At 41.8% G+C, this 27,123-nt stretch overlaps 2 protein-coding genes across 2 annotated transcripts; one reads left to right on the forward strand and one right to left on the reverse strand.

Moving 5' to 3' along the window:
- The first annotated feature begins 195 nt into the window (after window positions 1-195).
- CCDC38 (coiled-coil domain containing 38) lies at window positions 196-17,579 on the forward strand. Its single transcript, XM_083698683.1, has 16 exons — window positions 196-361; window positions 2,235-2,301; window positions 4,147-4,229; window positions 5,452-5,620; window positions 6,322-6,389; window positions 6,993-7,156; window positions 8,258-8,338; window positions 9,027-9,241; window positions 10,005-10,115; window positions 11,807-11,894; window positions 12,438-12,510; window positions 13,076-13,227; window positions 14,627-14,762; window positions 15,661-15,875; window positions 16,572-16,665; window positions 16,883-17,579. The coding sequence occupies exons 2-16, from the start codon at window positions 2,256-2,258 to the stop codon at window positions 16,988-16,990; spliced, it is 1,803 nt and encodes a 600-aa protein (XP_083554809.1). The 5' UTR covers window positions 196-361; window positions 2,235-2,255; the 3' UTR covers window positions 16,991-17,579.
- SNRPF (small nuclear ribonucleoprotein polypeptide F) lies at window positions 17,148-27,123 on the reverse strand. The gene is made up of 4 exons (XM_083698837.1): window positions 22,942-27,123; window positions 22,328-22,453; window positions 19,386-19,450; window positions 17,148-17,397 (listed from the first exon to the last, which is right to left on the reverse strand). The coding sequence occupies exons 1-4, from the start codon at window positions 22,942-22,944 to the stop codon at window positions 17,331-17,333; spliced, it is 261 nt and encodes an 86-aa protein (XP_083554963.1). The 5' UTR covers window positions 22,945-27,123; the 3' UTR covers window positions 17,148-17,330.

The following is a 27,123-nucleotide window of genomic DNA, read 5'->3' on the forward strand; positions in this document are numbered from 1 at the left end:
CGGCAGTGCTATGCACGTTCGGCTGGAAGGAAGGAAGGAGGCAAATGTGGAACTCTTCACTCAAACACGTGCACAGGGTCGGTGCGTTGGAGGAGGAGGCCAGCTCCGCTTCCATCCCAGCGGTGTTTGGGCTGGCGCGAAGAAAAGTCTCGGCAAGCTCCTTGCAAGCTGCCAAGGCGCGCGCGCCCCGCGCAGGGGTGGGCGGAGCTGCGCCGACGCTGAGCAGCGTTTGCTTCCCGCCTCGCGTTGCCGGGGGGGCCTCTTCTTCCCAACCGCCTTCACAGCCCGGGAGGCGCCGTTGCTGCGGTGGCGGCTCTCGCATGTCTTTAGCTACCTCCTCCGACTGCCCGGGCGCTCTCCGGTAAGGAGGAAGTCAGACTTCTCGAAGAAAGGGCAGGGGCTGCATGTGGGGAGGTTTGGGATGCAGCCGCTGTGCGGTGCATTGGTTCCTCCCTTCGCCCAGTTTTTGCAAAAAAAAAAAAAACACCCCAAAAGCCCACATACATAAATAATAATAAAAAGCAACAGCTTACCTGGAAGAAGTCACTTTCTTCTCCGGAAACCCGTAGACCTCATCTCAGAAGTGGAAACCAGCTGTGCGTCACATCTAGCGCTCTGCACATGCATCAAGGCAGCTTCGCCTGTACACGTGTTACATTCCGCGGATTGATTGCTTATGTATTTACACACCCGTACAGTCGTGGGCGAATTTTTATTCAGTGGACCCAAAATAAAATAAGAATTCTATGAACCTGCTGTCCATAACCTTCCTTCGATCTAGCTATGAATAATAGGTTGAGAGAGATTTCAAAGAACAGATGAAGGGTTGTACTGGTACGTTTATTACTGGTACTGGTATTATTTCCTCAGAGCAAGCCCAGTGAAATAAGTGGACTTAAGGCCATTGGTTTTAATGGGTCTGTTCTGACTAAAATGGGATGTCATCCAAGGGAAACATTGTACAGTAGAAGACATAGGTGTGAGACCAAAGCTTGCTTTTTTATTTTTTCTCATAAAGGAAGAAAAAGGTTATATCAGCAGAGTTTCATACTTGCACCTGATGAGTATTTTCATCTAGACGCAGGTCTAGGCCATTTCACATCCTGCCTCATTTAAAACAAAGCTAAGGAAATGTAGGGATGCGGGTGGTGCTGTGGGTTAAACCACAGAGACTAGGACTTGCCGATCGGAAGGTCGGCGGTTCGAATCCCCGCAACAGGGTGAGCGCCCGTTGCTCGGTCCCTGCTCCTGCCAACCTAGCAGTTCGAAAGCACATCCAAGTGCAAGTAGATAAATAGGTACCGCTCCGGCAGGAAGGTAAACGGCATTTCCGTGTGCTGCTCTGGTCCACCAGAAGCGGCTTAGTCATGCTGGCCACATGACCTGGAAGCTGTATGCCGGTTCCCTCGGCCAATAAAGCAAGATGAGCACCGCAACCCCAGAGTCGGTCACCACTGGACCTAATGGTCAGGGGTCCCTTTACCTTTAAGGAAATGTAACATTGGAAGTGGCGCTGTGGGTTAAAGCCTCAGCGCCTAGGACTTGCCGATTGAAAGGTCGGCGGTTCGAATCCCTGCGGCGGGGTGCGCTCCCGCTGCTCGGTCTCAGCGCCTGCCAACCTAGCAGTTCGAAAGCACCCCCAGGTGCAAGTAGATAAATAGGGACCGCTTACCAGCGGGAAGGTAAACGGCGTTTCCGTGTGCAGCTCTGGCTCGCCAGATGCAGCTTTGTCACGCTGGCCACGTGACCCGGAAGTGTCTCCGGACAGCGCTGGCCCCTGGCCTCTTAAGTGAGATGGGCGCACAACCCCAGAGTCTGTCAAGACTGGCCCGTACGGGCAGGGGTACCTTTACCTTTACCTTTAACATTGGAAGTGAAGGGGGGGGGACATTGTCCAGCTTCCCCATTTATTTGTCGTGTAATCCCTTCTCCCCCACCCCCATGGTAAGTTTAGCATTACCTTGAAGGCAATAAATATTCATTATAATACACAGGGAGATAAATGTAAAAATGTTTTATTGATCTAACATCTCTGTCTAGCAAGCCTCACATTCATGCATTATATCTAAATTTATATGCTAAGTCTCTTTGTTTCATTCAACTACTGCTGAATTTTGTCAGATTAAACAGTCATTTGCCTTCGTTCATGCTGTTGTTTATCCCTGTATTGAATTTTAAAACAGCTAAAAAGCAAATGTGATTTTAAACTTTCTTCCAATTATGTTTCTTTCTAGATCTCGGGAGGGTGTTAAAGTATGGAGATGGCTTCAACACAGTGTTTGGGATCAAAAGTGGATATGGGTAATTCAAAATATCAAATAGCTTTAGAAACTTTAGGTTGAACTGTCAGGGGCTCCAGAAAATCAACATCTGGAACATGGGGGAAACAGTGAATTCTGTAATGGGCTCTGCGTGGTGTCTGGGCATTCATTGGACCCAACTCTAATGAGGTATTCAGATGTGGAGGCGATGATCTTTATAATGCAAGCAATGGCAGACCAAGAAATTCAGGATGGCCCTAAACATGCTTGGTGCATCTAGGAGTTCCCATAAACAGATACTTCCTTAGATACTTCTGCATTATGCAAGAGTGAAGTGGCACCCTTCAGGCTGCAGGATTGTACTCTACAGAATGGCATGATGTCAGGAACCTTCAGGTTCGCAGCAAAAGCCCCACAGGAGCACATGCACCTTCTAGGGGTAATGCTGCCAACCCAGACCCCCCCATCTGACTGTCACCACATCCCTATCCTGGTATGCCCCGCAGAGGACCTTAAGGTCCATGAATAACCATAGTTGAGAGGTCCCAGGCCCTAAGGAAGTCAGACTATTCTCCACCAGGGCCAGGGCCTTTTCAGTGATGGCTCCGACCTGGTGGCATACTCTGTCCCATGAGGCTAGGGCCCTTCAGGATTTAACCTCCTTCCGCCGGGCCTGTAAGACAGAGTTATTCCGCCTGGGCTTTAATTTGAATTCAGCCTGATCTTTTATTTCCCTCCTCTTCCCTCCCCACCCGCTTTAATGAAGATTACCTGCTCTGAGAACCCACAGCTAATTCTCCCCTTGCCTCATTGCTCGCCCAAGTAGGACTAATTCAGCCAGCTAGCCCTGCTGACTAGCCAATGTTTATCGGATGGATTTTCCCCAAATTGATTTTTGAACTTTGGATTTTCTTGTCATTCATGCTTTTATACTGTATTTTATGCTGCTTCTATGTTATATTACAATTAAGTGTTTTAAATCTGTTGTTAGCCGCCCTGAGCCCGGTTTTCTGAACTGGGAAGGGTGGGGTATAATTAAGAATTTATTTATTATTTATCCCTGGTGCAACGAGTGCAGCACCATCACTAGAAGAGCACCACTACTACTTTGTCCCTTGACATGCATCACTGCTGCTGCAGGCAGTGATTTGTGTTTGTTTTCTTCCCCATCGTTCTACACATGGCACATGCATTTAAATTGTTCACTTATTAAATTTCTGCTCCATAACTCATTTTAAATTAAGCTCACAGAAGTTACTACCTTGTACACTTTTTTTTTTACTAACCTGCCAAAAGCCTAGTACACTGTGCTAGCTTCTATGCTGGAGGAAGCCTGGAAAGGCAGGCTAAGAAAAATATTCGCCTTCTTCCAAGGCAAGGAGGAAGACTGTGGTCTGTTCCTTCTCTGCCAGCCTGATGTACTTCTTTGCTGGTTGCTGAGGAAGAGACTTTCCTTTCTCTGCCGGGAACATGGAAAACAAGCAGGTTGGCAGAAGAGAAGAGTCATCTGCTCACTGACTTTACTACTTGGAATTCCAGGCACTCACTGGCATGGAATTCCTAGGTGCCATTGGCAGCTAGTCTGGTACTTAAATATAAAGCAGTCATAAACTTAAGCACAAAGTGCTCCCAGAACAGATAATATATATCATTTTATGCTTTTTTCTTTTCTTTTAAAGGGATGTGGGAAAGTCACAGAAGTGATGAATGAAAATCAAAAGCCATTCTCATTCCTGCTGGATAACTCTTTAGCTGGGTTTTCCTTGAGTTGAGATTTGCCATTTTTAGTGGTTTGGGATCGTGGGAGGGCTGGGAGTTGAATGATAATATTCCTAAATGGTATTAGAAAGCAAATAGTATTTTCTTTCATATTTTATGTGGCAAGATGGCAAACCAAAGAGCCCTTTCAAAGCCATGGATGCTGAAATATATCTTTATAGAGATATTGAGTGCACAGAAAAAGAAAAGGTATGTATTTCCAATTGTCAAATATCTAATTGACTATAGTTGCCATTGTAATTGTTTTCATTAGTTGTTTATTTTTATTTTTCAAACTTTAATTAAATGAAAAATCAAGCATAAATGAAAACATCACAGGAAACAGAAATATCAGAGCAGAGACGCAAAAGTAGGCCAGAGGTATCAGTAATACCTTCCAGACTTTTAGTATAATAGAAATTATAACAAGTCTAAAACATTTTTAAAAACTCAATTAATATGGAGATCCCTTATTTTCCAAGGGTTTGTGAAGCTCCACAATTTCTTATTTTATTCTATCATCCACAGCCATTTATAGGCCAGGTGAGCAGTTTGATTTTATTGTTTTCGTAGATAATACAGAACACAACCAAACAGAAATTTACTTTTTTTGACCTCTAGAGGCTCTTAGTTTATAAGTCACTTTTTCTGGTAGAATTCCCATACCTTCATGTACTTATTATTTAAAATGTTTACCCGATTAGGTTGGAAAAGTGGGGCAGAATGGTAGTTATGTGTAGAGATAGTACATACAGTGGTACCTTGGTTTAAGAACAGCTTAGTTTATGAACAACTTGGATTAAGAACGCTGCAAACCCCGAAGTAGGTGTTTGAGGTTGTGAACATTGCCTTGGAAGCAGAACATGTTCTGCTTCCTGTTGAGTGTGTTCCATTTGTCCCCCGCTGCTATGGGAAAGCACGCTTTGGTTTAAGAATGCTTTGGTTTAAGAACGGACTTCCGGAACGGATTAAGTTTGTAAACCACTGTAATTCATATAATGGCAACAGTTGTAAAACAATGCTATGAGACAAGTTCCTCTAAGCATGTAAATCTGTTAATTGGATGTGTATGGGTGGCTAATTTTTTTTAAAAAAAATTGCGTGAGGCTCACTCTTTTGGGTGAAATGCCCACACTCATGTTGTATTGGCTTTCATTTAGCTTCTGGCATCATTCAAAGTTCACATTTGTTTGGACTTGCATAACTTAGAGCCTTTTCAGTCAGTGAAATGATGCGTGGAAAAGTTCACACGCCCACACCCAGCACAGTGACTTTGATGCATTTTTCCCTCCCCCATGTCTATTTTTATACATCACTCAGTAGATCCAGTCATGGGTCTCGCGTGTCTCATCTAGTTCAGTTAAGTGTGAAGTTTAAGTGAGAGAAGAGATTACCTTTTTCAAAAGCTGGATAACATGGATTTCAATTTCAGGTTAGAACAGTTCAACACAATCTGAAGGTGCATGAAAAGAGCACATTTTCATCCAGAGCTAGGTCTCGAAAGGCTCTCAAAAAGCTGGAAGAAGCCATTGAAAGAGAAACAAAACAAGAAATAGAGAAAGAGACTTCTGCTCTGGACTGGACTCTTGCTTTTGCAAAGTGTGAGTAAAATGAGTTACAAAAATATAAATCTGAGTTTACCAGATCTTGTATTTACCAAGAATTTTCAACTATTCATATGCAGGATCTTGTGATTAACTGGCTTATAGATTAATTTATATACTATAGGACCTGTAGTACAGGTCATACATAATTTAAGATATATATTTAAATTCAAAAGAAGGTCCACAACTTGTGATAATATAGTATTGTCCTTTTTTCTTTTATATCATTATTAAATGATGTTTCAGTGATATGTTTAAGTCCTCATGCCAAATCATGTTTGTGCCAACTGTGGTTTAGAACCCAAACCATATGACAAATCACATTTTGTCTGCTTTCATTTTCAGCACTTTTGTTTCTAGATTCCTGCACCTTAGAGCCAGAGCAGCAGCTGTAGCTATGGCTTCTCAATTCAAATATCATGGCAAACCTCTTTCTGATTCTAGCTTGCTGACTCATCACAAACCATGGTTCATTGATTCAGGTATCGCACCAAATCATAGCTGTGTTAACCATGGTTTGGCATTGGGTCCACACTGAGATAGTATGCAAAACTAGTGAATCCAAGATATCCACATAATGTCTGGAAAGATGGTTATACTTCAAATATTGTTTATAATTGAGTACACATTAAGTTTATTTAAACCTACAAATTGCAGAGGTTTGAAGGTGGAATCTAACAATTCTAACTGTTTTAAAGGTATTCAGAGTGATAAGCAGTCTATAACAGAATACATCAGTGAACAGAAAGAGTTGTTTCTACTGGAGGTAACCATTTTGTTTCGTGTAGTTGGTGCACTTAAAAATGGGAAAGTTCTAGTTACAGTAGCTTCAGCTACACACTGGAACATTTCTGTTTAGTTCAGAACAGATCACTAAATCAAAGCAATTGAGCACGAAATATGGTGGCTGTATGGCACTGATTTTGTTTGGAATAAATCATCCTTTTATACGCACTCACTGTCCTAATTCTCAACTATCCCTTCAATATTTACTAGTGTCCTGACTAATTATATTGGTTAGTGAATAAGCCTGAGTATTCCATTCTGACCCCATGCACCATTAACAGCATAATAAACCTGCCCAAGGGAAGACAGAAAAAAGTTTCTGACTAAAAACCCAAAGATTCTGTAAGTTAATGAGAATATGGTTTCTCTGTAGCATGCACTAGCTGTCTGATAGGACTATTAATTTTATTGCTGTTAGGATGAGAATGCTTGATCGAAAAGCCTTCAGGGTAGTAATCTGAAAGAGTAGTGACCAGGCCTTGCATAGCCTTTTTTTGCTATTGGAATGGCATTCAGCTTTGCAAGGCGCTTGAATACGAAGATCCTTTTGTGCTTAACTTTTTGCAATGTTTCCCCTTCCCAGTATGCGGTTAAAACGAAACAACGCACCATAGCCAAGCTGGAGGAAATGGTCTCGGAGGAAGAGAGGAGGGCCAAACTCGCCGAGACAAAATTAGAAGAAGATGCAATAGCATTTGATGAGTTTCTCAAAGAAAACGACAGACGTTCTGTTGATGCTCTTAAAACGTTAGACACTTTGTTGCAATTTCTATTATTAATAACAAGCTAGAGGGTTTGACTGCGGGGCCTGCACACGGAGAATTCTCATAGGGCTTGGTGGTCCTGTTTGTGCCCTCCTACCTTCCCACGCAAATGTGCTGGCACAGGCTGCCCCAGTAGCCATTGCAAAGAACAGGAAGGCCACGTGGGCCTGCTCTATCGCTGTAGCAGACATTCTTCAAGCATGATGTGACCCAGCCAATGTTTTCTTTTCTTGCTAGTATGCTCACAAGTAAGAAACCTGGGGACTTTACATCCAAAAACAAGCTTTCAACAACCCCAGATCATTCTACTCTGCCACTAGGAGATTGCCCCCATCAGATCCCAACATCATGTCTGACCAGAGATTACTTTTTGCTGATGTAGTTGTCGAAATGTGATGTGTCTGCCCCAGATTTTGCTAATATACCTAAGAATAATGAATGGGGGGGGAGGTCATTATACCGTACCTACAAATAAGGAACTGACAACGGCATCAGACGAATTATATATATTTAAAACAGCAGTTCATCAAAATGTTAGCAGCTCACATGAATAGTTCGGTTTTCAGTAGCCATCTGTGTGGAGGAAGAGGCCAAGATGAATGGGTGTCAGCAGGGAGGGTGTTATAGGTTTTGGTGGGAGAGAGCAAGGCCTCTACCTCAAGCTTGGGCATAATGGCTTTGACGAGATGGGTTGGTGGGTTGGCGGGTTGGCGTTTGCTTCATTCTCTAATGTTATTTCCTCTAGTCTGTTGACTTTTAAGAGGTGAGGAATTTCTGGTTGATTCTTATGGCTGCAAGTTTCCATACCGACGCTGAGAGGTTTTTAAATGTGCTGTGCAAGGTGTGACTGCCATTGGCAGAATAATTCGTCAGTCTGAAAATGTTCATTGGTTTTGTAATGCACTGATTACTAAGGAAACAGTTTGAAACTGGTTTTCAGAGTGATTGCAGATTTGTGCTACTTGTGGACAAAAGCAAACCAGACTGTTCACCTATTTTCTGGGGGGTGCAGGCAGAAAAATGTGTTTCTATTTTAAAATCTGCCTATATGCACCCAGAATTACAACATCTATATTATTTTTAGTGCAACTCATGAAGCAAAAGCTAAAATGGAGGTGACAGCAGAAGTGAGGTCAGCAATGAATGAGCTGTTCTCTCTTAAAAGGTGAGTTCTTTATTTCACATATTTAGCAAAGCATAACCTAGGCTGCTGCCAGGTTTTTTTTGGGGAGGTGGTTATGCAGCAATGAGTGTTCATCCTGATTTGCTTGCAGGGTGTTTATACATCTATGTGTAAGTCATTCACTTATTCAACACTTCTTATTGCATTTCCTATTTGGTTTTCAAACTACAAGAAGTCAGTTAAGGGATAACTTCTATAGCAGTTTTCATACTATAGCTTGCACAAGTGGAATATTAGTTATGCATTTAGTTCTTTTTTATATTGCTCAAGGCCTGCACATAATATGTCAAAGCCCTTCTCTGAATGGAAAATACCTCTTGTAGGCAGGATAGCTATGGATCCAATACTTTCAAAATAATAGAATTCAAACACTAACACACAATATTGTTGCACGCTGCTGCCACCCCGCACACAAACAGCAGGTAGAGAAATAAATTGTGTGTGTGTGTGTGTATTAAGATTCAGACTTACTTAGAGTTAGCATTTTAGCTCAAAATATTAAGATGAAACAAACCTTAATGTGACTCCCATAACTGATAAAAACTCATTTGCTTTTGCATTGTTTATTACAACAATGTCAGTTTATTTTCTTTATAACATTTGGCTGTTGTACTTCACTAAAATATGACTGTCTGCTTGCTTATAAACGATCATCCTTTAATGTCTGCAGTGAAATTGCAAACAGTGAAGATAATCTGAGACTGTATTTATCCTACGAAGCTTTTTTGTTGAGTGTGTCTCCTAAAGAGTGGCAAGAACAACAGATGGCAAAAAAGAAGCTATTGAAAAAGGATAAAAGAGATGTTTCAAAGTCTTTGCTTTCTTTTCCTTCTCGTGAGAAAACCAGGATGGGGTCTACTTCTTTCATATTACACCAAAAAATAAGTATGTCATTTTAGTACTGTCCACTAAAAACTTATATTGCACTGCACCCCTGCATGTTAGAAGTCACTTCAGTTTCCCCTTTTTTCAATTCTCCGAGTGGAAACTGAGAAACAATGTCTAAGGATCAATGTTGTTCCCATATCTGCCCAATTGATGTATAAAGTGCAGACCAGTGAAGCAGTAATCTAGTTTGCTGGATGATGCAAACTCGACATTCCCAACTGATGGGATGGCAGTCTTTGTCAGCCTTCTGCCTTCTCTTCCACCTCAGGGTCTGACTGGTCCTGCCTAGAGTCAGTGAAGGTTGGGTGTGACTGGTTTTTTTAGGAGCCTGAGTTTTTCTCATCGTTTAACTTGTATTAGAGAGATTTTAAAAAACAACTTTCTAGTCTTTGTTTTGTGTCTATTGTACTGTTTCCCTCCAACTTTTACCTCACAGTGGTGTCTCTGCTCTCTGTGAACCTTCCTCCTTCCTTCCTTTCCCCTCACCATCAGTTTGGCTCTGGTACTTGAAGGATGTGGTCTTATTACACCAAGTTAGACCATTTGTTCTATCTAGCTGTCATCACCCTAAACAAATTAAAGTTCCTGGGATTTTTTGAGGGAAGCCATGACTGTTAAACCAGTATACAGTATGAGTGCTTTAAATGTATGGTGTGGGTGTGACCCACTCTGGTTTGGATTTAGCAAGCTGGTGTGTATAAATAGCCTATCAAGTTACTTACTACCAAATATTTCTGTGCTGTTTGAACCGCGTCTTTAGACAAATGGGCTCATGTCAAAGGGCAACAACATCACAAGAAACTGCTACCTTCATCATCGTCAGTAATTTTTTCTGAAACTGATGTGAAGAAAGACCATCAGAAAAGCCAAGGTAAGGAGCCAATGGGAAGAAGGACTTTCTTGTAGGAATATCATCTTTGGCTGCACCAGATATTCCAGGCAGGGCCGTATTATGAATGGAGGACGGGCTGCGAGAGCCACAGTGGTGTGTAGTGGCTAGAGCAGGGGTCGGCAACGTGTGGCCCATGGGCTGGATGCAGCCCACAAAGACTGTTTTACCGGCCCACAAGCCGCCCTGAACCACCTGCAGGGCGAGTCCCCAGTGCAGCGTGGGCACTCGCCGAGCGGTGCCAGAAATCACATCTGCGCATGCGCAGATACCAGAAATTGCGTCTGTGCAGGCACGGTTTCCGGCGTCTGGGCATGTGCAGAAGCGATTTCCGGCGCCACAGAAATGCGCAGACGCAATTTCTGGTATCACGCTGTGCCAGTCCAGCCCACGGACGATCTCCGTGGGAGTGAATCCGGCCCATGGCAGGTAAACCTTGCTGACCCCTGGGCTAGAGCATTCGACCAGGTTCAAATCTTCACTCAGCCATGAAACACCCACTCCCCATCTGGGCTTCTGGACAGAGTCTTCCTCCCAGATCCCCGGAGTACGGAGTATGTATTGCACTTGATCAAAGGCAGTGATGCATCACCTCCTGGGAACAGACTAAGGATTCGACCAAATGCCTTATCCACCATTGCCAGCCAGGGCAGTCAGAAATGGGGCAGGTAATGGAGCTTTCCCCTCTGCTAACTTCTGTATGCAGCTTTTGATTCCCCACCCCCACTTCTGAAGTTGGCATAATGTTATGCCAGTGTTGGGGATGGGATCAGTCTCCCCCGCCCCCCTCCACTACATTTTGGCCACTCTGCCAGTATGCAGTAGTACCGGTATATCTGTGACGTTCTGCTGGCATATCATCATTGGGAGAGACATATTTGGGCTTGTGATGGAATTCTCTAATTCGTCCCACCATCCCTGCCACCAAAGTATATTAAGTATTGGATTGTGTCCCAGCTGTATATGATCTAAGAGCCTTAAATTGTGTACTGTGAATCATACGCCTCCCATTGCCCATCTGTACAGCAACAGTTTGAAGGAATACATCGCTCTTTCCACCAGGGCAGCTTCTGCTCTGTAATTTAAGTGTCGACTGGAGCTTGCGCACCGAGAGTAGCTGAAGGAAGGCGATAAGGAATTTCAGCCACTCACATTATGGCAAATGGGATCAGGGACCACCTCTTATCTAAGCAAAACTCAGGAAGTGATACATAAGGAATGATAGGGCGAAATAAGTTGAGGCAGACAAAATACCCCCACGCCCTTACCTTCCCCCCCCCATGGTAAATGCTAGTGGCAAGGATGCCTTTCTAGTTCTGAATACAGGCAACAGTTCATTTGGGCAAAGTTTAACAGGCACTAGCTGCACAACGAATACTTGTATGCAGGATCCTGATGTCTTTCTTTAAGGCAGCTCCACATCCTGTCTTTAATATAAGGCAAGGGTGTCTTAAGCTGTGGCCCTACAGATGTTGCTGGACTCCAGTTCAGAGCAACCCCACCCAGCGTTACAATTAGGAATTGTAACCCAGCAAAATCTGGATGGCCACAGGATAGGCACTCCGATATTAATGAAAATAACGTAAGATATGTAATATAGTTCTTATAACCCTGTTGCTGAATAATAATTCAGGTAATAATAGGTAATAATACAGACTTCTTAATTTTTGAAGGAGGCGACTACAGGTTTTTTAAGAGGGCGTCAAGAATATCACTGAGCAAAAGATTCTCAGTAGAAGGGAGAAAAAAATCGCTAGCAAGGTACTCTGAAATTTAATTGCTTTTAAAAGTTCTCTCCGTTTTGGGTTGTAGATGTAACATAAAGAGCTTCTCTTCAAGAAAGAGAAGCGCTTATCCCTTTGGGACACGTGGAAGTACAGTGGATGCTCTGCTTGCGAACGTGATCCGTGCGGGAGGCACGTTCACAACCCGCAGCAAGTGCCGAAACCTGAAAGTAACCCGTTCCGGTACTTTCGGGTTTTTGCGCAGTGCGCAACCCGAAAACATGCAACTGAAGCATCTGTAACCCAAGGTACCACTGTAGTTGTACAATTCTGCTTTTGGGCGCCAGCTCTCCCATCTATCATCCCCCTGGCTACTGGCATGTGAACTAGAGTGTCAGCGGGGACTGCGGGGAGTTGGAATCATAACATCATCGGGAGCACTGCACGTTGGTTAGCCTGGGCTTACAAAGAACAAGGTCTCGATTTTATCGAACACAACGTTCCTTCCACCACTGAGCACTGACTTGGCAAACTTCAATGTATAAACACAAATCTGAATTAATTTTTCCTTTTATAACAGCTGTGCAAGTGAAAAAAGTATCTCTGCCTCTTCAGATGATGATATTTCGCTTGAAGATCTAGACACTGACGAGGTGATGAATTAACATTCGTTAAATACAACAGCATCCTATAAAAATGGGACCTTTTATTGCTTTTCATTCAATTGTACAACATCTTCACAACCTCTGGGCCAAAACTGCTAGGAGGTAGCCACTGGCTGCAAGCATGGCTGTAAGATTCCTGCATGTATGGATTCCATCTGTAAGTTGAAATGTAAATTCTTCATACCTAAGGGAACTTTCTGTGTAGATTTCAGTGTTCTTGGCCCTCTAGATCAAGAATTTGCATATTCGTATTCATACCTGCAAGTATGCTGTGGACTTGCATTAGGGAATCTGGCTTCAAGGCAGTGTTCTGAGATTAACGTGCAGCAGAAAAAGAACTTGTGAATTGGCCTTCACTTGGACAATAATTTTTAACACTTTTTGTTAAAATTTAGTAGCAAGGCTAGTGCATTCTGTCATACCTAATGCAGCCCAGTGTTAAAAATCTCTCCTTCCTATTTTTAACAATTTTTATTTTATCAAGAATTGTTTGCAACTGCATTGATATAACTCATTTTTCAGCAACTCTATAGTATTCCTTCTCCTGCATTAGGAACCAGAGATATATTTCAAAGAGCCAGATGAGTTGCTTCAGATGTACAGGCATCTTGAGGAACAAAATCTATCACTGTTTCAAAATATTCAAGATCTCAGTGGAACACTAGAAGACGCAAGGCAGAGAGAACACGCCATTGTTCAGGGAATGTAAGTTATTTAAAAGTGAAACGTTTTGAAATACGCTGCTTCTGTTCCTCCTGGGGTACAAAGTGGGTCCCCTTCGCTTCTACTAAGACGACTACTACACATTTGTTTAGTGAAGCCAATATGTTTGCCACTATATAGAAAACTATCATGACAAGAGGACAGAGCTTTGTAAAGACAGAAGCAGAGTTAATGTGTAGCAGAAATCTCATCAATTCAGGGAATGCTTTGCTGGGCTCCGAAAGAGGAGAGTGAAGTGGCTTTGATGGAATGAGATGGGAATGTTCTGTTCCCCACCACAACTGAAGGCCATGGATTAGTTTAGGCTTGAGGTTGGTAGCAGCTGAAGCCTTTACACTGATTCCTTAAATCGGAGATAACCAATATGGTACTCTTCAGATACAGTTGCACAGACCTGGACTTTGGCCATGCTTGCTGGGGCTGATGGAAGTTATAGCCCTAAACATCTGTAGGGCACTAGGGTTAACAGATCCCCACATGGTGTCCCTTAGAGAAAGATTGGAAATAATTTTCCTTGAAGCTTGAATTTGCTTTATTCTGGATTGTTTTATTTGATGTTTTAATGTCTTGCAAACTGCTTTGAGATCTGTTCTTTAAAATATAAAGCAGCATATAAATGAATAATATTAGCAGAGTTTATTGCAAAAAAGGCACCTAGACATTTCATTGTGGTGACTGTAACCTAGGTTTAAGGTGCCATTTGGCGATTAGATTTTATATCTGAGTTTTTAACATTGAATATTGGTGGAACATAGTGCAATTGATATTGAAAATATCAACGTTATTGGAGAGGCGGGGTCCCCCCCCCCCATTGACCAGGAGGTAAATACTGCTGGGGATTGTATGTGTTCAAGATGAGGGTTAGTAAGTTTCAACTTTCAGTTTGTTGTCGAAAGCATCTGAACAATTTCAATGCCATCATCAGTCTTTTTACATCTTTTAATTTAAGAGGTATATGTGTTTCCATGCTAAACGTTTTCTCCAATATCAACATCATTTGCACAAGTATGTCCCTGTTGTTTTACAGGCATCTTCAATTTTTTAAAAAAGAAAAACAATGGTTTTTCTAGTCAAGGGTGAGTGATTTTTAATGAGCTCACTCCCCTTGAACCTATTCTGTTTCTAGAAGTAGGCCACTTAAAAGCGTTAACCATCTTGTAGGAGCACTTGCACAAGCTCTTTGCCCATCATCACTGAACTACGATTCTCAGAATTTCCTGGGGAGACAGAAATCCTATTAAACCTGTTAAAAGTCTTTAAAGTAAAAATGCTGTTTTGCCTAGAACAGCCAGAATATGAGAGTTGGGTTATTGCACAGAAAAACTAATCTACAAAATAGTTTTGAATCCTAGTTACAACTTTTCACAGCCTTTTTTTATAGGGAAAAAAGGATAAATGATATAGTAAATGAGAAAAAAGCTCTTACAGCTGCTCGCCTCAAAGAAGAACAGAAAAGTGCTGAACTGGAATTAAAAATCAAAGTATTTTCTTCTGGAGACTATAATCCAATATCCATGGTAATTTTGTATATTTATACAATCTTTATAATAGAATAGCTCTCTCAGTTCTAAAAACCTTAACAGGTTACAAAACCACAGCGCCAGTGGTATTCCGTGCTTCTCCTACTCAGAATAGACCAACTGAAATTAGCGTCATTAATTTCAACCGGTCTACTTTGAGTAAAGCTGTTTAATACTATCCCTAATGACTTGGGTAGAAGTATCACAATTTGTCTATGTGATACCACATTGCCTATCTGTAGCAGTTTGAACTAGGGCCAGTATAGCTAGGGGATACAGTACCAGGGAGCCCAACACTGGCATCCTACCTGGTGCCCAAAAAGTGAACACAGAAGTAGTGGTGTAGGCATATACTGGAAACAGGAATGTGCACCGGCTCCATGTGATTCAGGGGTTCTGCTAGTTCTGAGTTGCACCATTAACAAGACATCTCAAGGCGTATCAGGGACTCCCTGAGCTGGTTTAGTTTCTAATTGCAGGAAGTTATTTTCCCAGGGTACTCCAATGACAATGATTTGGAGGAGGGATCTACAGGAATTATGTCCCTATAGTATTGTAAAAACACTTTCCCCCCTGGAGAGCCCCCAAAAGCTCAGAAACGCATTGAACTATTAGATTTATTTGTGCCTTTATTAGATTTAATCCTACTTGACATTCAACACTGCACTGATGGTTCTGCCTTATGTGCTGAATAAGTGGCCATCACATTTTCAGGACTGTTTCCCTTTTTAGGACTGTAGAATGAATTGTCTATATTATATTTTAAAAATGGTTATATCTTTTATATTGCTTGCGAGTTCATCTTATTTTAAAGTTCCAGTGTAGACTTTTTTTTGTTTAGTATAATGTAAGCATTTGCTGTGGTTTACATAAAATCCCTTTCTTAAATCTTAAGGATAAATCGCTGAATACACTTAAGAAAAAAATAACAGAAGTGTATAGGGCTTGCTGTGGAACGATTGAAGTATCCAGCATGACCGCCTTTCAAATGCTGAAAGCAATAGAAATCAGAGTTTCAGAACTGTGTGAGATGTTGGAAATACTTCCACCGGAATACCTTGAGACTGTTGAAACTATGGAGAAACTCCGAGCAAAACAAAGGCGGCAGAGGTAACCTTAATGCCAGTGCTTAAAGAAGTACGCCAGTTATGTATTCCCATCATTTAGTCACATCTGAGTTTGCAACACTATCTTCTGGACCAAACTTTTGAGACAACAGTCACCAGTTTTTAGCCTATAGGCATTAGTTTCACAAAGTGAAAAAGATTTCTGTTTAGATGGACATCCCCACTCTAGTGTTATAAGTATTTTATAAATGACTATTAGTTGTCCCACCTTCTTAGGGCCAGACTAGACATAACATCATTCACATAATTTAGCAATTACGTAGGATCTGGGTAAATAGCAGACATGGAGGTGTCAATCCAGGCCCGGTCCCTGGGGCTTGCTATTTCTAGCAATACAGTTATTGCCAGTGCTTTCCTCTCAATTCAAATAGCAAACACTAGTGCAACAATTCAGACTAAGGCTGGAGCAGGAGGGAAAGAATTGAAGTGGATCAGCCACTTTTAATCAATTCACCAATTGCTCACAGTGTGAACGGTGTTGCAACTAGTTTATCCCTTAGAAATTCTGTGCACAAAACTGTCTCTAGCTCCCTCATTTATGTTACCACAGTAATGCTGAATTTTACAAGCATAGGCACAATTCAAGGCTGCATCACTGGAGGGAGAAGATGTGGACACCTCCCTCTCACAATATACTAACGTCCTCTAATTCCTAAAATCTCTCTCTGGTTCTTAAAAGAGTTCGTGAAGATAAACTGAAAGAACTGAAGAGAATCCAGGAAGAACGGCTGAAGCATGCTCTGGAAAGAGCAATTGCAGTACCAAAGACAAGGGTTAGTAGGAGTGCTTAAAAATATATCTTAGGCTGTACATCTTACTGAACTCAGTAGTACCCAATACTGAGTAAAAATGGTTAGGGGCATACTGCAACATGCCGATAGTGTGCATGTTAAAAAGAATCTAGAATCTGTATTATAGAAAAAAGTTTACAAAGAAAAAATTGCATGCTGATTTAACAAAGTAGGTTTATATTTTCTGTCTTCATCTTAGGTGGGAAGAAAACTGGTTTTCCGCTCCCAGCCGCCAGAAGCTAAACAAAAAGGGGTACAAGTTGTAGATTTAACTACAAAAAGTGAAGATGATTACTATTTCTGTTGAATTCTTCATGTTTCATGACATTTCTTTTTGGAATAGCACTAGACCTTGATTCTAGCTCTGTTTAGCAGAGTTATAGTAGGTAAACTGTGACAGATGTTTGATCCAGTTTCCTCTCAAAATACATATTTGTTTGACTATAATATAATTATCCATTAAGAACTGTCAGAAATAGTATGTTTATTTTTCTTCCATAGTGGTAATTTTTCTTCAATGACAATGTTTATTGTTTGGCCATAAAAAATGTTACTTGACAAAACTTGACAAAACAAGCAAGCAAACAAAACCGGACAACTAAATTTCTTAGCACAGTCAAAAAACAACAACTTCCCCCCCAAAATAGTTATTCTCTCATTTCTCCATCTTCTTCTTCTTCTTCCACACCCCTTATATAAAGGACATTATTGCACCTGCAAATCAAACCAAAAGTTACTTAGTTCTGCTGTGATCCACATGAGTTTGGAAGATTGTTTTCTAAAGCTAGTTACACATCCCCTCTATTTCATATACCAAGTTATTTTGAAGTATTCTATGTTCGCTGCTATGTTCAATTAATTGGTAATAAATAAAAAAATTACCTTTGTTCATTGCATACATCTTGTTACAATTTTTTTTCCAATTGCTATCATTGGTGTAGGCTTAAATACTAAACTTTATAGGTTTACTATTACACAAATGCTTCTCTTTCAGTTGCATAAGAAAGCAACTCTACATACAGGTAGCATTCAGTACAGTGGTACCTTGGTAACTTAATCTGTTCTGGAAGTCTGTTCTTAAACCAAAGTGTTCTTAAACCAAGGCTTCCCATAGCAGCAGGGGACTCAATTTATAAATGAAACACACTTAGCAGGAAGCGGAACATGTTCTGCTTCCAAGGCAAAGTTCACAAACCCAAACACCTACTTCGGGGTTTGCAGCGTTCTTAATCCAAGTTGTTCATAAACTAAGCTGTTCTTAAACCAAGGTACCACTGTATGGTCTTTCTACTGACAGAAGTAATCCATTGGTACAGGGAACTGAGACAATTTTCAGTGCTCTCTGCCACCTCACCCATCACAATTACACTGTCAGTGAGACAAAGAAACCCCCTGCAACATACTGAGAGGAGGTGCAGCAATCTGTATACTGTATTTTTCAGTGTATTGGACGCCCCCATGTATAGGACTATTTTGGGGGACTCCAAATTAAGAAAATGGGGAGGAATTGCCCTGACTTGTTGAATTTTTTTGGGGGGGGGGAATCCCCAGAGGCTAACAGCCGCGCACACATCTAACATGCCACCTATCAGCTGTTCCCTTGCCAGCAATCACTGAGCTTGGGGGGGGGGGGAGAGAGTGGTGAATTTTCCCCCCAATTACTTTTAGCACTTTTCACCTATCTTGCGGGGTCTCCATATTCTGCTTGCCTCCTCCCACTCTGCCTGCCCTACAGCTGGGAGGGAGGCTATAGGCAGTCCGGTTTTGTGCAGAGTTTTTGCGCGGCTCCATTTGTGTGCAGGCGGCGCAACGTTAGACAGGAGAAGTACGGCGATTGATGTAATACTGCCCCCTCTGCGCCTTTCACATCAGTGAAATATTGCACCTTGTGCTCCTACTGTGTAACGTTGTGCTGCCCGCACACAAATGGAGCCGCGCAAAGACGCCATGCAGAAAAAACAGATTGCACGCAGCCTCCCCCACTGCTGTAGGGCGGGCAGAGTTGGAGGAGGCAAGCAGACTAAGAATGCCCCACAAGAAAGGCACAGAGGGGAGAGAGATCTTCAATCGCTGCGTCCAACCTGAGTGGCAGCACCTTTCCTGCGCGATGTTTCGCTGATGTGAAAGGCGCAGAGGTGGGGATATTACTTCAATCGCCGTGCTCCTCCTGTGTAACATTGCGCCCCCCCCCCCCGCACAAATGGAGCCGTGCGAAGATGCCACACAGCAAAAACGGACTGCCTGCAGCCTCCGTCCCAGTTGTAGGGCGCGCAGAGTGGGAGGCGGCAAGCAGGCTATGGAGGCCCCGTGGCTTCCCACTGCCAGGATCTGTGACTGCTAGAGCAAGTACTGTATTTATTTATTTATTTGCTATATTCCATGGATAAGATGACCCACCTTTTCAAACCTTAAAAATTGGGTAAAACTCGTCTTATAGACGGAAAAATACGGTAATGGCTAAAAATTGCCCGTACCCTCTTCCATTGAGATTCCTTCCATCACCAGAAAGATGGCAAAGATTTCAGAGAACACCTGAAATAATTTCTTCTCACCAGTTAGTCTGCTTCAAGTTGCATTTTAAGTAGTATAAATTTCTGGTATCAATATTTTAATATTCTAAATAATGGATTTTAACATGCACATGTGTGTGCGCGCGCAGACACACACAGCGGGTAAATACCGTTAATTCTAATGTTAGTTACCTTATCAGAACTTCACCAAGGTGTCCAGATAATGCACCATCAATATATTCTTCTGTATTTGCAAGCTTAAAAAAACATTGACACAATTTTATAAGGAAAAGAAGCTACAAAGGATAGCATATGTTCCTATACCAATAGAGGTTTTCCACAAGACTTTCTTACATCTAATATAAATTCAAACATTAAATATTTGCTTCCACTGGATCAGAATCGCTTCAGCAAACAAAAAAGCATGCCTTAATCCTACTCAGTGTTAATAGTTCTCTTTAAGTCATGAATATAGCACTGTTGTTGTTTTTTATAATTTTAGATTATAGCAAAAAAGAAAAACATTTCACAAGTCGTTCAACAATAATTTTAACATTTCAAACCTTGAATTCCCTCCCCCTTTCTGCAGTTCCTTAAAGTTATTTTCATCTTTCCCTGCATATTCTAAATTATCTTGTCTTAATTCTTTTTATATATAGCACTGTTTAAGGACAGTCCCTTGTTTTCACATAAACTTTGCAGACTGACAGCTACAGAATCCAAATAATTGAGCTATGGATCTGCTTAGTTGCAAATCCAGCACTCTGTATTTTTATTTATTTAAAGTATTTTTATCCCACTCTTCAACCAAAATAAGGCTTTGAAAGTGACTTACAGATATCTTAAATGAGACAATCTGTGTGCTCAAGCTTACAATCTAAAAATATGAGCACAAAAAGAAAACAGATTTGGAAGGAGGAGATTAATAGTTACGTTATTCTGATGACCAGCTGGGTTGGAAAAGCTCAAGAAGAAGCAGCAAAAGCATAAATCTAGATGTGCAGAAAGATGTACAGCCAACTGCTTGCCCAGACAGCAAGCATCTATTGCAAATAGCTAGAACTACACTGAACAGTTTGAGATGCAATAAAGTATCCCTTTAAAGTCCATATTTATTGCTGCAATTAGCACAATACATTAGGTCTTCCCTTTGTTCCTGTTATTTGGGCAGCCCAGTCCTGTGTGGCTTCAATGTTTATCTGAAAGTAAGCCCTTCTGAATTCAATAGGACTTACTTTTGCATAAAATACATAGAACTGGGATACTAACCTGCTTTCCCTAGTACCCAATCAATGTGGGAGGCCATTCTCTCTTTTGACCAAGCAATATATATAAAGGCACAGAAATGAGAGGAGTGAGTGAAGAACAAGTAAAAGTAAACAAAGCTTCTAAATAAAGAGTAGAATAATGACTTCCATAGAGGAGGAGAGTAGAGGTTACAGCAGTGTTAAATAAAAACAGCTTAAAGGTAAACCAATTAAAGTTGTATGAAAGGTCACTTTTTTAAAACGGCCTGTCTGCTTTTAAGTGAAACCCAAATTTAATACAAACATGACAAATTTGAACAATTCTAAAAACTATCACACAATGATTTAAAGTCAAAGGCTATGGGGAAAGTGTGGTTGGTGTCAAATGTAATAGCTATGAAACAACATAGGCAAAATTAGTTTTGTCTGCTTTACTTCCTTGAAGTTAAGGCAGCAGTCTAGTTTAGAGTTATAGTTATGGGCAAATGGTCAGTGTTTTTCAAAATATGACTCCTAATTTTGAAAAAATCCTTGCACATACATAGAAAACCAGATTTCAGAATTTGTCCTTTCATATACAAAATGATGTAATGCAAAGTAATAAGATCTGCATGATTAGAAATGTCAGATTATACTCCTAGGTAGAATAAAGGCTTGTTTATTAAAGTTTGAAATCTATATAAAATCACCTTACCATCGGAGCTTTTGTTGATCCAGCCTAATATTATCTACATTGAACAGCTGCTTTTTCCCATTAACTTCTACCTTTTCATTGAAGATGCCAGGAACTGTACCTCAGACTTTCTACATGCCTAACAGAAGCTGTACCGCTGAGCAGTGGTCCCACCCCACTAACGTTCTATCAAACAATTAAGCTGCAATCCTTATACACACTTACCTGGGAGTAAGCCCCATTGAACTTCAGAGTAGATATGCATAGTATTGCACTGTTGGTGTGCACTCTTTATTCAGATAATCAGCCTGATTAAATCATCTTTATTTCAAACCAATCCACCCTGAGTTAGCAGTAGACAAGTGAATAAAAATCCCTTGCTGACAATGACAGTAGACGAAAACAGTGAGAAGGCTGGAAAATGGGGGGAAGCAGTGCATAGTTTTGAGTTTGAGGTGAAACTGTGTACATGAAAATTATCTTTCCTTTTAAGTAAGAATTTACACCTGTGTTTTATACTGCTGTTTCTATGTTAAAGGAGAGTATACTGAAATTTTATACTGCCTGTGAGCCAGAATGGTCAGAATGCCAGACTAGGCCCCTGGGTTCAAATCCCCACTCGGCCATGAAGCTCACTGGGTGACCTTGGACCAGACACTCTCAAGCTTCATCTACATATAGCATTTAGCACTGGGTGACATAAAGAGTACTTAGAATAACATTGAACATAATGACCTACAACATCAAAGTTGAAAGTTCCTTCAAAGTCATCAATATGACAATTTGTGTTTCCCACTGCATTCTGCATTTCAGGACCACATATTCTACAATGATGGGTTGTGATTCTTTTTTTAATACACGCGCACATCAGTGTGTGTTTTCTCCCTGCTGCACCAGCTACTAAATACCTAAAAATGTTCAAATGGCACAGGGGCTACAAAATAGCCTCCCCAGACAAAGGCAGTCTTGACTGGATTTTGTTGAAACATTTTTCTGTAAACTTTTTATGCTGTAAGGGGATGCTTTGTGTCCAATGTTAGGAAATTTTCTTTTTTTTTTTAGCTATCTTTGCTGTGAATCGTCACCTTGAATTACATCACTACAAGTTTTCAACCTTGTTCTAAAATGCTCAAAGAGCACCTAATATTTAAAGCAACAGTGCGTGTTAATTAAAGAGCGGTCGTGCAAGCTCCCCACCAGCCAACCTTGCTTACCTGCATGTTCATGTAGCCATCGACAGAGACGAGGTAGCCTTTGTATTCCATCCCCCACTTCAGCTTCACCATCACTGGCTTCCCAGTCAGCCCGTTTAGGAAGGGCTTTGGATTGAGAGGCAGACTCTGCGCGGGACAGGAAAAGGAGCATCATCGTGGGGGGCTTGCGACGTACAGTGGTGCCTCAGGTTAAGAACTTAATTCGTTCCGGAGGTCCGTTCTTAACCTGAAACTGTTCTTAACCTGAGGTTCCACTTTAGCTAATGGGGCCTCCCGCTGCCGCCGCATTATTTCTGTTCTCATCCTGAAGCAAAGTTCTTAACCCGAGGTACTATTTCTGGGTTAGCGGAGCCTGTAACCTGAAGCGTATGTAACCCGAGGTACCACTGTACAACCTCCTCGTCCACGCCCCCCCCCCCCAGAAGCGGGGCAATGCCAAGGACTGGACATGGGGACCTCTGAATGCCCGACGACCCTTCCCCCCCTTCCAAGGAACGACCCTCCTCTCGTTCTCCCTCGCCTCCCGCCCGCAGACTCGCCTGGGACTCGCGAGCCGCCAACCTCCCCCACGTCGCGGCTCAGCTCACGCGCGACAGAGACACGTTTCCACTCACCATAGCAACCGGACCAACCTAAGGGCGGCTGCAGCAACAAAAAAATTACTCGCAGGCAGCACGTGTGCCCGCCAAAGCTCTAAAAAGAAAAAGCACGGAAATGACGAAGAACGCTTCCGCTTCCGCTAGTCTCCGAGCAGCTCTTCCTGCCGACCTTTCACCTTAACGGCGTGTCCTTCGTGCATTGCCGCCCATCGGGATTCGTTCCTATCTCTATGGTCCCGACCCAAGGAGCCGATGGGAAAAACAAACTCTTTTCTGATTGGGGATTTTTCCGAGGGAAAGGCGGGGACTAGAGCCGAGGAGAGATAGATAGAAATAGTAGAGTGATACTCAGCGTGAACTTCTGTCAGGGATGGAAAGGCGCGGCCGATGCAGAGCAGCGTCACTCTAGGCTTCTGATAGCTCCAAGGTGGAAACTCTATAGTACCTTGCCTTGGAATTCAGAGGGGGAAACCGACTCAGTTTAATGCAAAGGTTAGATAGCGATGGTGGGTAACTTTCTGTCTCTGTGGTTCAGAGTCATTCCGGCAGGACGGCTCCTCCTTCTTCCTTGTTTGCGGGTGTCTGTTGCGCGGAAAACAGAGCCAGCTGTAAACCTCCTTGCTGCGCCCTTCGATCTTTATTCTCAGTGCTGTTTATAAGTTCCAAAGGCTGCAATCCTTTGTGAGCACTTATTAGGGAGTAAGAACTATTGAACTCAGTTGGGCTTACTCTCGAGTAAACACTCACAGGTCAGAGGTGTGCTGGTATTCTATGGTGCACTTGGAATGCTGTGTCCCCTCACTTCAAAAAGGATTTTGCAGAGCCTTCTGGAAACCTATTGGATCCATCCATCACCCCATCTCTGCAGAGGAGAAAACTAGACCAATTCGTGGAGGAGGAGGCTATTAATGATGGCCATGATGGATATGATCTGTCTCCACACTGGGAGGCAGCAATTCTTCTGAATACCAGTTGCTCCCCTCCAGGATGCGGGAGTGCTCTTGTGCTTGGGTCCTGCTTCCCAGTTTCCCACGGGCATTTGGTTGAACACTGTGAATACAATGCTAGAACTAAATGGACCACTGGCCTGGTCCATCATCCTATTCGATTTTTGCATGAGACCCTGTGAGGCAGAAGGAAGAAGCCAATAGTTGGCTCTAAAAGGGGTTGGGGTGAGAACTGCTCTCCAAGTGCAACTATCCAGGCAATCTGTAGTAGTGATGGAGACAAAGGCTGAATCAGCCGCCTTTGACTGGGTTTCTTTCCTTAATACACTACCTATTCTTTAAGGTTTTCATTCTTTTTTTTATAACGTGACATTAAATTAGGAGACTGAAGCAAGCTGCTGCTATCCTAAACACACTTAACGAAAGAATAAACACATTGAGTTCAGGCAGACTCACTTCTGAGTAAAGCTTGAGGTATCACTATTAATCATACAAAAAGCCTAATAAGATTAAGGGTTCCATAATTTAGGTATAAACATAGGTGCCTTTTACAGTAACAAGAAGTGCATTTTACAGCCTGCTGTCTTGTAACATAACAGCCAGGTATGAGATGTAGCAATAATGGAAGCAAATTCATTTGAAACCTCAGTCTGCAGGCTACACTTGCTTTTGTTTTAAAAGTGCCAAATTATTTTGGCACAAATTACATCCTACTAAATTTAGTTCAGTTGGTTATATAACAGTCAGAACCATTTATAAGAATATAATTGTCACTGAATAGTTTTTAGAAGTTTTAAAATTATTTTATTTTTCTTTAAAAAAATGGTTTACTGTGAATTTTTGGTTTTTTGACCGCTAGGTGGCAGGAACTGGTTTATATCAGACTGTTGTAGTGCACAGCAGACTTCTCCAGTGAGGAAGTACTATACTGTAAAACAAACTTCTCAGCTCACTTTTATTCATAAAGAACAAAATACCCTATGTTGAATTCCCTGGGTCAATATATATATATAATCAAGTAGAAACTGAAGGTTGTCTGATATTTGCTGCAGCACAGACTGAATACCAAATAGGGGAGCCATGAAATTGGCAACAGCGGAGAGGAACAATCCTCATAATTGGGGCACTATGAGGACAGTGCATCTGAGGATAGGCATCAGAGCATAGGTGAATAAATGAGCTATGCCTCTGATTTCCAGAGTACATGGAAGAACTGACATTAGATCCCTGGGACGGGGAATATAAAGGGCTTTCTTTCTAAGGAATACTGTAGCAGGACATCTTACAGTAGCTTCACTCATGGAGGAGAATACTACTACTGTATATCATTTGACTTGTGTAAATGCAAGCTTGTGACATCACGTGAAGCTCATAAATGTTTAAAGTCAGCCTACTAGAGATAATTCTTTCTTTATGAGAGTTTATATACATTCCACTCCTGAACTGTTACAACTGGATACAACAAGGAAACTAACCACTGTTGCAGCAGCATCACAAGGAGTTCTGCTGTGAAACCTGTGCAGTACAGAATCCTACAGTGTTATTGTAACACCACAGAGAGGTCAGGACAGGAGCCAATGAAACACATTTACACTACAGCGGCTGTGGGTGGGTGTGGCTTGGCCACACTGGAACGGAGTAGGTGGTTTTCCACAATAAATCATAGGGTGGGAAAAAGAAATATTCTGCTTCTCCCCTCTAGTTAAGGGCTTCTCTGGGTTAGATCAGTAGTTTTGATATCAGTTTTTAGTGCTCATATTTTGTCTGTCCTCATTAATTGTAAGTTTGTGTTTCAAATTATTCATCTGTTTAGACAAAAAAAGTTTTAAAGGTAAAATCTATCTTTGTCCTAGTGTCATTGTTAAAGGTGATTTCCCCCCTAATTTCATGAAAGTATTTTTTGTACTAAAACGGTTGACCTTATGGCAGCATAGTGTGAAACTGCAGTCATATATCTATTTTCAGCATACCAAATACAACACGTACCTCCAGATTTATCACACTGAGAATCTGTCAGACTTGGAAACTGCAGTGTGAAGTGTACCAATATTGTGATTTTATTTTATTTGTAACTGCAGCTCTTGAGTGAAGCTAGACACCCCAAGGGCAACCTTTGTTATTGTGCTTTGTGTGGATGGAAAAGCATAATTTGCATATGGTAATAACAAGCACACCAATTTATGCAGCCATCCTAAAGGGAGGCTCTTAAAATATACAGCTCTGAAAACACTATAGATTATGCCAAGAAAAAAAACCCTTGACTTTCTTAACATTCAGCTGTCCTCTTTGGTCCTGACCAAAAGAAGAAAATCATTGCATTCTGTGTAATTGTTTCTTTCATGTTTTTTTGACGTTAATGAACTGGAATTGAAAGTATGTGCTTAGAGAAAACAAAGCCATTTGTATTAGGAATAACATGTTGCTGTCGCACTGTCAGAAAAGAGGAAGAACATTGCCACTATCATAAAGGAATTTGGAAGCTCCACTTTCACATCAATGTTTTCTCAACCGAAACTCATTGCTGGCTATGAATCACAGAAATTACTCAAAAGTCAAGTTGCTGCCAAGGGAGATTAGGGGAATGGATGCAAAAATAGTATTATTTAGGGAAACCTTTTAGGGCCAAACAGGGCCAATTCATTGGTGAAATAACATTTTTAGACTATTGCTACACAGACATACCCAGAATTTCCAGTGGTGAGAACTGCAGGGGTACAATGTGCATCCAGATGTCTTTCTTAGGGAGGGCAAATAACTGCCCCCTGAGTCTCTATGCCTCTTTGAGTATGTTCACCCCTGCCACCCACCCAAACTGCAGTCTCAGTTCACACAGAAACAGCTGTATGACATCATCCCCCACAGGGAGGCGAAATGAGGACATGTCCCCTTCTAGAAGGAATCTGTGGCCATTTCCTTAAGTTAGGCAAAGGCCAGTGATTCCGTCAACAAGAGCAAATCTTCCAGGTAACACTTGTCCAACTTGTCTGTCCCACTCTAACAGCCATATGTGTGTGGCTGTTAGAGACCCACAGCTGCTAGAGTGGGTTAAACTACTGTAGTTGGACAAGTGCAACACACACACACAACCAGGATTCAGATCACCCTCCAACCGGTAACTATAGTTTTTTAGGCCAGGCTGTGAGAATTACAATGCACAATCTGCACTGGGAATCACTAGAATATTATTATTTTTTTGGGGGGGGGGGATGTATCAATGTTGTTGGTTAGCAAAAAATAGAAGTGTGTCATC

Source organism: Podarcis gaigeae, assembly GCF_964106915.1.
Source record: "Podarcis gaigeae genome assembly, chromosome: 10".
Lineage (NCBI taxonomy): Eukaryota > Metazoa > Chordata > Lepidosauria > Squamata > Lacertidae > Podarcis > Podarcis gaigeae.